General features: G+C 41.6%; 1 protein-coding gene across 6 annotated transcripts in view; it reads right to left on the reverse strand.

Annotated features, from left to right (window-relative positions):
• RBMS2 (RNA binding motif single stranded interacting protein 2) overlaps nt 1-14,742 on the reverse strand; it is a 175,894-nt gene that overhangs the window by 28,314 nt on the left and 132,838 nt on the right. For all 6 annotated transcript variants that reach the window (XM_073613919.1, XM_073613922.1, XM_073613923.1 and 3 more), the window contains exons 3-5: nt 11,698-11,756; nt 5,046-5,137; nt 3,585-3,742 (exon numbers count right to left, since the gene is read on the reverse strand). In XM_073613919.1, the coding sequence (XP_073470020.1) occupies nt 3,585-3,742; nt 5,046-5,137; nt 11,698-11,756 (309 nt within the window). The remainder of the gene's footprint in view (nt 1-3,584; nt 3,743-5,045; nt 5,138-11,697; nt 11,757-14,742) is intronic.

Genomic DNA, 14,742 nt, shown 5'->3' on the forward strand with positions numbered 1-14,742 from the left:
CATACACCACCTGTTCCAACAGAGGGTGTAAGGGGAAAGCCTGTGTGGCCTGAAGAGGTCTCAGGGATCCCAAAGAGGACCAGGGAGGCTCAGTAACCTCTGCAAGAGGCAACTTAAAGGCAGAATGAACCATTTTGGTAAGAGTCAGGATCAAAAGCCTCTGTGACTGAGAGGCAGACACCAACTGGATATCTTCTTGTCCAGATTGCTCGGAAGCAGACTCATCCACCAGGCCATCCACAGAATCCTGAGCTTTAAGCTCTTCCCCATCCTCAACTCATTTCTGCTCCAGACTAGGAGGCTCCGGGGAGGGAGATCTGTCACGCTTCTTGCCACCCTACGGGATGGAAGCAATCATGCCAGCAATCCTATGCTCTAACCCGGCTAGGGCTGAGGACAGTTTGTCCTTAGTGATAAAGGGTGAAGCAGCAGCGTTGACCGTAGGTATAATCTCAGATAGGCGCAGCAGCTCAGATTGCCCGAAAGCTTCTAGTCCTCCAGGGGATACAACACTAGGGATACGACTAGGTTCATCAGGAACTACTGATAAAATAGGTGTGCCCTTCGCTGTAGTTTTAGTCCCGCTCCTCTTTTTTGAAGACATTTACTAGCCATAAAAAGGGAGTACCTGGGTGTAGAATTAACACACCTCAGAAGGGAGAACCTTTAATAGGGCTCACCAAGCCCCTATGCAACAATCCTGCTAAGCACCTTTAGCCCACCAAACAACACTTGGTGACTCATGTGACCCAGGTAAGGAGAAAATGAACTGCTGCAAATGCCTGGTTCAGAGCCTGCTCTGTGTCCCACAGCTGCCTTCTGGAAGTACCGCATGCTTGGCATACACAGCTTAAATAAGCTAGCTGTGTGCTGGAATGTTCTGTGCATGCGTACGTGCGCGGTCCCGGCAAACGGGCGTGGCTGTATTCACGCACGACGCAAATCTTTGTGCGCCCAGATAAAGGCTATGGCGCATGTGTGGTGAAGCCGCGTGCGCCATGGCCACCAAACAAACTGCTGAGCCTAGCGGCGCTCTTGCAAATGCACGTGCTCCATGGCGAACCAAGGCGAAATGGTGCACTGTCGTGCACCATCATACAGGTAAACAACAGCCAGACACAAGCAAAAAAGGCACACTGCAAACACCCACAGCTAGCCAAAAAACTCCCCTGTATGGTCACTGCACACATGTGTCCAGCCTCTAGCTAGCTTGACTGATTGTTATGCCGCGTACACACGAGCGGACTTTACGGCAGACTTGGTCCGGCGGACTTTCCGAATGAACGGACTTGCCTACACACTATCAACCAAAGTCCGACGGATTCGTACGTGATGACGTACGACCGGACTAAAACAAGGAAGTTGATAGCCAGTAGCCAATAGCTGCCCTAGCGTTGGTTTTTGTCCATCGGACTAGCATACAGACGAGCGGACTTTTCGACCGGACTCGAGTCAGTCAGAGAGATTTGAAACAGGTTTCATTTCTAGGTCCGTCGAACTTTTGGGGAAAAAAAGTCCGCTGGAGCCCACACACGATCAAATTATCCGACAGACTCCGGTCCTCCGGACCAAGTCTGCCGCGAAGTCCGCTCGTGTGTACGCGGCATTACAATCACTGGGACACCCCACAATATTAAATAAAGGGGTTTCACTTACCCGTCCAGGCGCAGGGCAGCTTAGAAACTAAGAGCCCAATCTTCACCCTTCACAGCGAGTTCCTGTCACTTGAGGACCTTCAAGGACTGGGTACCCTTTTCATGTTTAGGGTCCACTCCCTTGGATCTGTACAGCACCCTGCAGGAATGCCTTAGCGCTGTGGTGTCCAGGATTCCACTTTGTAGGGTCCAGCGCCCGGAGGCCGCATTACAGGCAAAACCTTGCAGGATCTTGAGTCTTCTTTGCGAGGCTTGGGTACCATTTATCTAAGCACATAGAGCCTGTGTCAAAGTGATTCGATCGGTCAATCGCTTGATTTATTTAAGAACCGTTTGTGGGACCAGAGACCTGGAGCACAGAGAGCTCAAACAACCGTGCCATCCACCTTGCAGACACTGGTAAAAAAACTGAAGTACTTCCTGTATGGAAGGGGTCATATAGGGCAGTGGTCATCAACCCTGTCCTCAAGGCCCACTAACAGGCCAGGTTTGCAAGATAACTGAAATACATCACAGGTAATATCATTTGCTGCTCAGTGATTGCAGTATTCTAATCTGCATCTCCCCAAGGTCAAACATAAAACCTGGCCTGTTAGTGAGCCCTGAGGACAGGGTTGATGACCACCGATATAGGGGATCACTTCCTGTATAAAAAGTCCTTTGGCTACCAGTGTCCAGTCACCTGGAGATGAAGTATAACCCAGAAGGTAATGAATATTAGCCCAACTCTGTGTCCCATGATGTACGAAAAAGAAATATGCCTATTCATTTACATAGCGCCAATATATTACGCAGCACTTTTCCCAATGTACAGCTGCTGTTCCTAAAAGGAGTAACTATCACAATCACACATACACTAAGGCCAAGTTGGTAGGAAGCCAAAAATAACCTAAATCCAAAACAAATATTTGAATTTTTTTTGCAGTTTATAGTCCTTAGATATAGCTGCATTAGCTTTGTCTTTTTCAAATATTTTTCCCCCTGCATTTTCACCTGGTAATAATGCAAATAATATTTCTTGCTCCTGGGTGGCTACCCTAACTCCTCCACTGTGTTCAGTGGATGTAGCCACTGTTGCCACCCAGGCTGGACTTCAAACATCTCTGCATTTGTTAACCTTCTTACCATGACAGGCGATGGGATTGGTCGTTTACAGAAGCAAAATAAAAATGAATGCAGTCACCACATCTACATGGTAAATTGTAAGCTGTGATCGATGGGTTTGGTTATACTTTAACCTATCGGTATGTTTTGGTTGGTTGAAAGAAACCAGAGGTCCATGTAAATACAGAGACCATATGAACTCCATGCAGATAGCACTTGTGATGGGTTTCAATGACATAATCCAGAGCCGCAAGCCAAAACGTGCTGCTAATGATTGGTTTCCCTGACAAGTTTCATGACAAAGCATTGCCCTCCGTAAATTGCTGATGAATAACCCCCAAAGAAATATGGGTTTAGTGGGACACATCCACACTATATATTATTAGCATCACAGAAACAGTAGTACAATGTGATTTAACTCAGAGCTTTCCAAGCTCATTAGCTATTCAATAACAAGCTAACAATCTATTACAATCTTACTGATTAGCTGTTCTAGTTTACTGTTGTGACATGCCATGGTCTCCTCTACTGCACACTCCTGTTTTTAACAAGCTTGGAAGTTCTAATTCTAGATTTGCTCACACATTCTGGTATTGCAGATTTGTAATTTCACACAAATATGCTATCCCTTTCTTTGCAACTGAAGGAAATTTTTAGGTGTGACTTGAAGAGTTCTTCATTTAATTATACAAAGCAGTTTAGAACTGGAATATTTTTCTAAATCAAATGTATATGCCAATTCTCCAATAAGGTTTTCTCAAGGCATGGCGAAAATGAATTGCCATACCAAGTCTGCTACTTTTAAGGCCATAAAGTAACTCTCACCTTGCAAAACCAACACCTCGACTGGTCCCGCTAGCATCACGCAGGATACGAGTGGATATGACCTGTCCAAATGGTTTTAGCAGTGACTCCAGCTCCTGCTCATCCATGCTGACCGGCAAGTTGGAGATGTACAGGTTGGTGGGGTCTTGTTCTTGTTGCTGTATATCCAACACAAAGCACATCATGACTATTAAAACACAAACTTTAATATGTGACATTTGTAAGCAGTAGGCGAAGAAAAAAAAAAAAAAAAAGACAAGCTTGGGAAATGGCTTCTCTAAACAAGAAGATGGACTCCAGCAGGGACTCACATTCAGTACTATATGCAAAATTATATGCTTATAGTAGAACTGCTGATAGATAGATAGATAGATAGATAGATAGATAGATAGATAGATAGATAGATAGATAGATAGATCTCTATCCTTAGAGTTTACATATAAAGAAAATGTATTTATTTTTTGCAAAAAATGAAAACTCTTAGTGAAACTCCTATTAAATAAGGTGAAGCTCTTGATAGCACTGCCAGTCTCCTTAGGAACAGTGCCCTTGAAAAGATTGTACATACTTGGGGTTATAAAAATACAGTACAAACTGTAATCATTAAATGCTTGCTTCCAGTTTTTACTGCACAACACCTTATCTGTTTTACCATGTGTAGTTTGAATGTGTTTTTATATTCTGAATCTAAAATTTGCAGAATGTAATGTAATGCAGAAGTGCAAGTAGTGCTAGGCAGTTGGTAATTTGGTAAAAATCATGCTCACAAATAACATTTTAGCATGCAAATAAATATCACTGTCGTATCCAGATCTCACAGCATGGTATGTAATAATCCAGCTATCAGCATAATATACAATTATTACTATTTTTTTTTTCTTTTAATAGACCAAGTGTTAAGAGGAAAGAAGACAAATTATAACCTCAGTAAATGTCTCCCTTTTTCAAAGTTGTGCAATTAATTTTGATCACTGTTTTTTTTCAGTGAAATGATGAAGATTAAACAGAGTGCCATTTCCCAAGCTTGTCTGAAATAATAGAGTATTTCCATTATTAGAGCCCTCGGTGGTAGTAGTGCAATGGTATGGCAGGGATCATGATGACGGTTGGTAAACTCAGGCAATGCTCAATGTTCAGGCCACAATCTTCTTAAGAATCAGCACCATTATTGTTATAACTAAAAAGCCACTAAAAACCCAAGTTACACGTTTAAAGAACACATTGTAAAAGGTTTAGAAATGTTATGCAGAATAAGCTGGTGCTATATAAATGAAAAAGGTTGACTATTCAGATAATAGTCAATAGTCCATAAAGACCATTAGATTCATTTGTTCTTATATAATGATCACACTAGAGGAAGGTTATCCTGTATTTCCATTGCTGTCCTCCCAGACTCTGTACCATACTATGAACTCAAGTAGTGGTCTGCATTGTTTCTTGTACATAGAACTTGCATCATACCTTTGCCATTTGGGCCTGCACCCCACTGGATTTCAGAGCAGATACTGCTTTTTGAGCAGCTCCAGGGCTATCAAAATCCACAAATCCATATCCTGCAGAGAAATAAAGAAAGTCAATCAGTAAAGCATACATTAAAATAAACATCTTTTTATATTTGAACTGTGAAAGATGCATCCGATCTTGCAAAACCGCGCAGTAAAATGATTTTAAATGTCAAACAGATGTTTCTTTTGTTATAAAGTGACAGACACAGGGATCACATCAGCCACAGTAATAACTAGGCCTCTGCCCCCCCCCCCCCAATGGCCCCAACTATGTTTAAAGTGTATGTAAACCCTAACAATAAACTTTTATTTTTTGCTCCTCTTTAGTCTGCTAAATATACCCTTAAAAGTTTTTTTGTTGTGTAGCCAGGTGATTGGCTAAGGACAGCCATAGACGTTTTGAATCTCTGCCAGTTCAGCAGGGACCAGCCAAGATTCAAACCATGTATGGGCAGGCTGAATGTACCCAAACTGATTGATCAACTTGGGTACAACCAGCCTGCTAGCAATAATCACCGTCTTCTCCGGGCGGGGATAGCTTCCCCTGCCTACCACCCCATATAGGAGAATACAATTGCTCGGCGGGAGGGATTCCCCTGTCAACACGGTCTGTGTTGATGGGGGAAGTGAGCAAATTTCTTTCTTGCAACCCGGAGAGTGAGAGAAAAGGAGAGGCATGTACGCAGGACTAACAACATGTGCGTAGAGATTCGGAACCAAAATACACTGTTGTCATGACAAGGAGTAAGGTAGGAGTACACTATAATTCTGACACATCTATAGGTATTTTTTCTGTACTTCGTGTGTTAAAAGGCATTAAAAACGCTGAGAAAAATGCATGTGCAGCACAGTGGTTTAGTGCTTAGCACTTCTGCCTCACAACTCTAGGGCTTTTAGTTTGAATCCAATCCAGAACACTACCTGCAAGGCGTTTGCATGTTCTCCTTATGTTCGTGTGGGTTTCATTTGGGTACTCTGGATTCTTTGTAAACTCCAAAGCCATGCTGGTAGGTTAATTTGCTCCTATCTCAGCTGACCCTAGTGTGTGCATCCATGTGAGATAGGAACCTTAGACTGTAAGCTCCTTGGAGGGCAGAGACTGATATGAATGTGCTATACTCAAAAGCATTGTGTGAATTGTCAGTGCCATGTAAAAAACCTGTAGTAATAATAATCTATTGCAGAGAAGTATGAAATATGTATTTCATATGTTGCCTTGAATATGCTTAAATGCAGAGTGCATGGTACAGCATGAGAGGATGAGAGGATAGGACCTCATCTAATCTTCCACAGCAGAGCCAAACAACAAAACTGCTGGTGTAGGGTGCAGTGAAGCTCATACATGTATCCTTTGTGCTTGGTCATTTGATCTGTAAGGTCACATGATTAAGCATTGAGGTTCAAGGAGAAGCATCAAAATCTTCCTGCTGTGGAAGATGCACCTGCCACCTCTCTCCGATCAGCAAGCGCTGCATTAAAAAAGGAGAGGTATGGCCAAAGCTATTTTGCCTATACATCTCCTGTAGGTTACAGAAGCACATTTCGTTCTGCACTCCAGTGACACGTTTTCAGCTGACAGCGGGCTAAAGTCCGCTGTCGGGTGATTCACTGATGTTTCAGGCTTAAGCCTGAGCTTAGCCCCTCTTGCCCCCTCCACAGCTCAGTGCTACAGTGAGCACTGGAGGGGCAGAGCACAGAGCTGGTGACTGACAGTCACCATTCTCTGCTCAGAACAGAGGGGGAGAACTGAACGATCAGTGATATTTGATCATTCAGTTCGCACTGCAGAGCCAGTGGGGGACAGATGCAATATCAGATCAATTCTGAATCCACCTAGGTAATTATAAAATGTTGTTCCTTTTTTTATGTCCATACTAAATTTCCTGTTCTTGGCAAAAGTAGTTCCAGTGCAGATATAGGCTGTGTGTACTCGGTTTATTAGGGAGGTTATTGAGACTCCACCATTGACAGACGAGAAAGCCAATATAAAAAATGTAATGTCCATCCTGCATACCTGTTTCTGGTCAGCAACTCATCAAGTAGTGAAGCCAAGCTCATGCTAGTCCTGCACCTTTAAAATCAAGTCAGCATAGACGGCAGCATTTCTATTCTCACGGGTTCATTTTAACCCTTTTGTTTTTGCTTCCGAAGCGACCGTACGATAATCTGATCGTTAGTACACAGCTTTTAAGAGCCGATGAAAGTATCCAAAAGAGATATACACGAAAATTTTTCTCGTATGATACCAGAATGTACGATATTCATTTAATCAGTACAGTATTCGTCCTAAACAAAACCGGAAGACCAAGACCACGCATGCTCCGAAACAACACAAGACAACACATTGCATCACTTCCGAAGTTCTATTCTGTCTTATGGGAATTTTCATAACTTAAGTAACCTCTTCCTTTTCGATACAAGACTTGCATGTAAAAAAAAAAAAAAAAACCCCCACAAAAAACGGTCTATCATTCGTTCAATATTCCCATCCTGTGTACGAGGCTTTATTACAGTAGAGCTACCAGATAAGCAGAAATCTTTTGTAAAAGACGAGTTCCTGGGACCATTCTCCCTTATAATGACATGCACATTCACTATTCTATTCAAGATGGGAAATAGTTTTGACACTTCTCTTTCAGAAGTTATCCACATATTACTTGATTATCAAAAACTACAAAGACATGGGCTTTTAATTAAAACTGAACTCTGGGCAAAACAAAAGTATTGTTTTCTGTATGAAGAAAGGTTGCGAGCACTAAACTTATTCTCTCTGGAGAAGAGACGCTTGAGAGGGGATATGATTTCAATATACAAATAGCGTACTGGTGACCCCACAATAGGGATAAAACTTTTCCGCAGAAGGGAGCTTAATAAGACACGTGGCCACTCATTACAATTAAAAGAAAAGAGGTTTAACCTTAAACTACGTAGAGGGTTCTTTACTGTAAGAGCAGCAAGGATGTGGAATTCCCTTCCACAGGCAGTGGTCTCAGCGGGGAGCAGCGATAGTTTAAAAAAACTATTAGATAAGCACCCGAACGACCACAACATACAGGGATATACAATGTAATACTGACACATAATCACACACATAGGTTGGACTTGATGGACTTAAAGATATCCAGGAATCTTTCATGAAAGCGGAGCTACATTATACCTCTGGGCAGGCATTTCCTGTTATTCCAGATACTGGTGCTTTCTCTCCATGCCTAGGGGGGACTGGTCACCTAACTACCCCTGGTAGTCTTGGAAATGCAGTGATGAGGTAAGCATATCAGTGCTGCCTGGAGTGGTTGAAGGTAGCATATGAATCTCCCAGTCTTTTGCCAAGCAGGCATGTCTTCTTAATTCAAATGACCTTACATTGTGACACCTGATACAACACCCACATCTACACCAAGCCACGTCCAAAAACTGCCAACCTAATGCATGCAGAGGAGGTAATCGAAAGATTTGTCATTTATATTTTTTCCTAGCATTTTTAAGTTATTGAGAAGATCCCACCTACGACCTAGTGCTTGCAGTTCCATCCACTAGCCCCTGGTCACTACAGGACACACTATTGAAGCAGAGGCTGGTGGACGAAACCTTAGTGTATAGCAGGAAACCAAGCAGATTTTTCAGCCACTGTAGTCTGCAACAAAGCAAAGATCAGCAGTTGGAGAGGTACATATTAGGCCCCTTTCTCACGGGGCGCTTGCTTAGCGGGGATCTGTCCGCTGAACCCCACTGAGTAGGTGGATGGCTGGTCCATGTCTGTTCCGCTTATGCAGAGCAGACACAGCCCCACTTTCCTCAATGGGCGATCGGATGTAAATGGACCGCCTGTCCGTTTACACCCGACTGTTATCTAATCCAGTGTTTCTTAACTCCAGTCCTCAAGGCGCCCCAACAGGTCATGTTTTCAGGATTTCCCTCAGATGAACCGGCTATGGTAATTACCAAGGCAGTGAAACTGGTCAAATCACCTGTGCAAAATAATGGAAATCCTGAAAACATGACCTGTTGGGGTGCCTTGAGGACTGGAGTTGAGAAACACTGATCTAATCCACTAGACAGAAGGAGAATGGATCCCCATCCATCTGTTTTTAGCGGATCTGATTGGATGTAGGTGGGTGTAAAAACAGACACATTTTTTTTTCCCCTAATTCTTTTTTTAAGCCAAACTTAAGCCTCATACACACAATGAGAATATCGTCCGTTTTTTTTTTTTCTGCATGAGAGTCTCATATCGAAAATGAATAGGCTACTAAAGTTACAAAAATTCTTGTACAACAGAATGCAATTTTAGAAGTGATGTAATGTGTTGTATTATAATGTATTCTTGTGTTTCCGATCATGCGTGGTTTTGCTCTTCTGATTTTTTTTTTTTCGATGAAAAATGTACTGATTAAACGAAAATCGGACAATCTGGTATAGAACGAGACAAATTTTCGTGTTTATCCCTTTAGATAATTTCGGGTGAACTGTTGTGATGGCTCTCTTGAAAGCTGTGTACTAATAATCAGAGTATTATACGATCGCTTCAAAAGCGTTATTTTTTCTCTGATTTTCTGATCATGTGTACTATGCTTAAGTCCTCCGATTCTTTACAGACAAGGAAGCTACCATCTTAGACTCTGTTTGATCTGCGCTTGCCTTAAGTCAGCAATTTGATGGCTTGACAGTTTGGTTCAGAGACAGTTAAATTGGTGGGTTTAGTTCTGCTTTAAGGATTAATGACCATTTGATATACATACAGTTTACAGGTAAACAACACATGAAAATTTAACAGGTCTACAATCTGGTTATCCAGTATTCATATTTGTTTAGCAATCCAACAGGTCACTTGTATCAGATAAACATGTACATAGTACTATAACCCTAAGTGGGTTGGTAATAAAAAATGATGACCTACATCCTAACCCTTTTTTTTTTTTTCTTATATTAATTGGGTAAGGGAGTAGTTTTGCGATGATAGGGGTTAACCGTGTTTTTAGTCCCCGAAAAAAAATAAAGAAAATATGTAAAAAGAACACTACTGACGTACAGCATATGCTTATTCTGGCTTTGTTGTAGGGTATTCATGCATTCTTAAACCATACCTTCTAGTGTCTGACCTGTTGAGTAGAGTATCAAATCTTTTGCACACAGCTCCTTACTACTCCTCTCACACTAGAAATTCTTGGAATGTAAGGAATCCTGCTGTTACATGTGCCTGCCCCATGACCTGATAACAGCCTTTCTTGGAATTACTGAGGCAAATCTCCAGATAACCTAACCTCTGCCGTGTGAATCCTCATATTGGCCATTTTGGACGTTAATTGCCTCAGCTCAACTACAATCAGCCATTCCGTACCCAAGAACTAAACTCTTTATACTGCTTAAAAAGCTATAGTTAAAGATTACATTTAATATAAAATTTATAGACATGAAACTAGTAAGAGTCTAGTACACCCTTATGCTAGCCATCCACAATGCAATATTTTTTTCGTTTCTAGTTTCAACAAGTGTTGGTTCATTAAAAAAATAGTTTGCAAGTAAATCGAACAAACCACACACCACCGATTTTAAAAAAAAGGGAGTAAAGCAAGGGAATGCCATCATATTGTTCCGCAATATTCAATCAAGATTTGTTTCATCTGGTTTCTGTTAAATCTATCTATGAAGAAGCAGCCTGTCCTACTATTCAAATAAAATGGAAATTAAATGCTGAATGGACAATCAAAATGCTGCATGTATGGCCAGCATTACTTAGATTACCATGTACTGCAAATTTTGGCAACTGGAGAAGACAACGGTAGAAGACCCATCTATGATGCTAAAGCTGGCCATACATGGCTCAAATTTCAGCTGATTTCTGTTGAATTAGCCGAAATTCAAACCGCGGGTAGCTAGGTCGGTACCACCCAATTGTCAAAAGTTGATTTAAAAATTGACTTAAGCCGGCCATAGACTGTTCAAATCTCAGCTGGTACAGCAGAAACCAGCCAAGATTCGAACCATGTATGGGCAGGCTGAATGTGCCCAGGCTGATTTATCGATCAACTTGGGTACAACCAACCTGTCAGATTTTACATGTGATTATTGCTAGCGGCTGTTATAGCTGCTAGCAAAAATCACTGTGTTCTCCGAGCGGGGATGGCCTCCCCTGTCAGGAGAACACAATGGCTCAGCGGGAGGGATTCCCCTGTCAACACCGTCTGTTGATGGGGGAATCAAGTGAATTTCTTTCCTGGTTGCAGGAAAGAAATTCACTCTATGGCCAGCCTTAGCTGGCTGGAAAATTGGCATGTACTGCAGCTGCCTGAATACGTCAGCGGGAGTGAACATTCCTCTATCCATGCTATTTAACATGGATAGGGAAATTGAATGGTTTTTGATACCTACACATTTGTAGGTTACCAGCCATCAACCACAAATTTCCAATGTCAGGCCATTAATTGCCAAACTAGTGTGCCATAACCAAGGTGGTTTGATTACTGTACGGTCATTAAATGAGCCACAAGTACCAAGACATAATACCCTGTAAGTAACTGACCGGTAAAAGCCCAAACCATTGCTGTCAGTAATGTAAAAGTAATAGTAAAACTAGAAATAACAAGAAAAGATGAGGCCAAGGCACATACCTTTACACTTATTAGTTGTTTTATCCAATATGGCCTTTGTAGATACAATTTTTCCATACCTAGAAGGAAAAAAAATGAGCTGGGGTTAAAAGCAATCAAACTGGGATAATCAACAATGAAAAACACAGCCTTTAAAGTCTTGTACACATGATGAGAATATCGGATTAATGATTGTCCTTTTATTCATCCTCATGAAAATTCTGGTACGACAGAATACAATTTCAGAAGTGATGTAATGCACTGTAATGTATTCTTTCATTTTTGAGCATGCGTGGTCTTGCTCTTCCATTTTTTTCAGACAAATACTGAACTGATTAAACGGAAATCGTACAATCTGGTATTGTACAAGAAAAAAAAAAAAAACTGGTTTGTCCCTTTGGATAATTTTGGATGAACTGTTTTGATCGGCTCTCGAAAGCTGTGTACTAATGATCGTTTTGAAAGCGGCATTTTTTTATCTGATTTTCTGATCGTATGTGCAAGGCTTTAGTAAAATGTGAAAAGCCATGTGCATATTACAGTTTAACTGTAAGCTTTTCTTTTTCTTTTCTTTTTAAAAAAACAGAACATAAAGTGTAAGTGCAAGTGTCGAGAGCATCTATACTGTATGCTAGGCAACTAATATTGTACTAGAAAGTTTCTCAGTGTGCATGCCCTATGCTTTTCTCAAAGCAGTCTATTCCTTTATGTTACAGGATTTTAATGCCCTGTACACACGGTCGGATTTTCCGACAGAAAAAGTACGATCGGATTGTGTTGTCGGAAATTCCGATCGTGTGTGGGCTCCATCTGACTTTTTCCGTCTGAATTTCCGACACACAAAGTTTGAGAGCAGGATATAAAATTTTCCAACAAAATCCGATCGTTTAAATTCCGATCGTGTGTACACAAATCCGCCGCACAAAGTGCCACGCATGCTCAGAATAAATTAAGAGACGAAAGCGATTGGCTACTAACCCGTTTATAGTCCCGACGTACGTGTTTTACGTCACCGCGTTCAGAACGATCAGGTTTTCCAACAACTTTTTGCGACCGTGTGTATGCAAGACAAGTTTGGCACAAAATCCATCAGAAAAAATTCGACGGATTTCGTGGTTGGAATGTCCGATCGTGTGTACAGGGCATAAGAGTTTCTGGGGCCATGGAAAGTCGCTGTACAAGTACTGCATACACACACCAACGTGGCCCTTATACAACGGTGTCTTTCATTTCTACAATTTTATGTCTAAACAGATAAAGGGTCAGATAGACTCATATTGGGATGGTAGTTGATTAATGAAAATGTCTAAAAGGACCTATGTCTAAATGGACACAAATTTGGCTTGTGTATAAGTTCCTTCTCTACTAGCACGTACGCTATATTATCAAAAGTATTGGGACACCTGCCTTTACACGCACATGAACTTTAATGGCATCCCAGTCTTAGTCCGTAGGGTTCAATATGGAGTTGGTCCACCCTTTACAGCTATAACAACTTCAACTCTTCTGGGAAGGCTGTCCACAAGGTTTAGGAGTGCGTCTATGGGAATTTTTTACCATTCTTCCATAAGTGCATTTGTGAGGTCAGGCACTGATGTTGCACGAGAAGGCCTGGCTCGCAGTCTCTGCTCTAATTCATCCCAAAGTTGTTCTATCTGGAGGTCAGGACTCTGTGCAGGCCATTTAAGTTCCTCCACCCCAAACTCACTCATCCATGTTTTTGTGGACTTTTTTTGTGCACTGGTGCACAGTCATGTTGGAACAGGAAGGGGCCATCCCCAAACTGTTCCCACAAAGTTGGGAGCACGAAATTATCCAAAATGTCTTGGAATGCTGATGCCTTAAGAGTTCCCTTCACTGGAACTAAGGGGCCAGGCCAAAACTCTGAAAAACAACCCCACACCATTACACACTCCTAAACCTTGTGGACAGACTTCCCAGAAGAGTTGAAGCTGTTATAGCTGCAAAGGGTGGGCCAACTCAATATTGAACCCTACGGACTAAGAATGGGATGCCATGTGCATGTAAAGGCGGGTGTCCAATTACAAATGACAATATATAAGGTTTTCAGTATTTTTAGCAAAAATACCATAGAAGTATTTCTAAGAATTTTTTTAATGTCTCAACAAAACACCTGGCTTCTGATTTTATTCTTTCACTGACTATTTTATGTATTGCCAGCTATATAATACAACACTGACTTGAGCTGAATAGAAATTTCCACCCAAAATGGATTGTACAGAGTTGGGTGGATACTCAAAGTTTATGTCCCCACTTACACGTCTTCACTAAAAGAACTGTGGTGTAAGCCATTAATGGCCATAATGAAGTAATTCTAACATGTTTCAGGTTCTTGCGGAGGGGAATGTTTATCAGTCTTACAGAAGGGAAGGGGGCAATGACAGGACCATCGGCCTTAAAGGAATGAGGTTCACTTAAGAAACATCAGAACTTTTTGTATAGAGATGCACCCTCTGCTATACAGTAAATTGTGGCGTGATTTACAAAAACTGATGTAGAGACCTACCAATATATTGGAAGATAAAACAGTTCATATATAATTTTCTGGGATTGCTCCAGACACTTTGGGAGGAGAATTGAAAATTTAGGGACTTACCACCCACACCACACAGTCCAGTCTTTTTCTTCTTCATTGCAATGCCATTCCATGGAAAACACATACACGGTAAGTGCTCCCTTTTATTACATCTTGTGAATACTACGAGGAAATGCATTCCAGCCAATGCCATAGCTCAATGGTTTGTGAGAACAAGGGCACAAAAGGGGCCTTTAAGCAGAAGTGGGCCTACTGGATAGTATATATATTTACTACTGGATATACTGATTCACTGGCATCAATCTCTACCTGAATGTTATTTTTCAACCTTCAGAAAATGTGTTGAGGCCTCTAATGTGCATCAGCCACTATAGATTAGGCTTTCAGCACACCCACCCATGTCCCCTCTCTCCCCCTTCCTCTCCTCTCATATGGTATCCCTCCCATTCTTGAAACTATCCCCCTCCACTCTTAACTTTAATCATATACTTTCTTGCTTGGTTTTAATG

The sequence above is a fragment of the Aquarana catesbeiana genome, linkage group LG02, assembly GCF_042186555.1.
Source record: "Aquarana catesbeiana isolate 2022-GZ linkage group LG02, ASM4218655v1, whole genome shotgun sequence".
In the NCBI taxonomy this organism is placed as follows: Eukaryota; Metazoa; Chordata; class Amphibia; order Anura; family Ranidae; genus Aquarana; species Aquarana catesbeiana.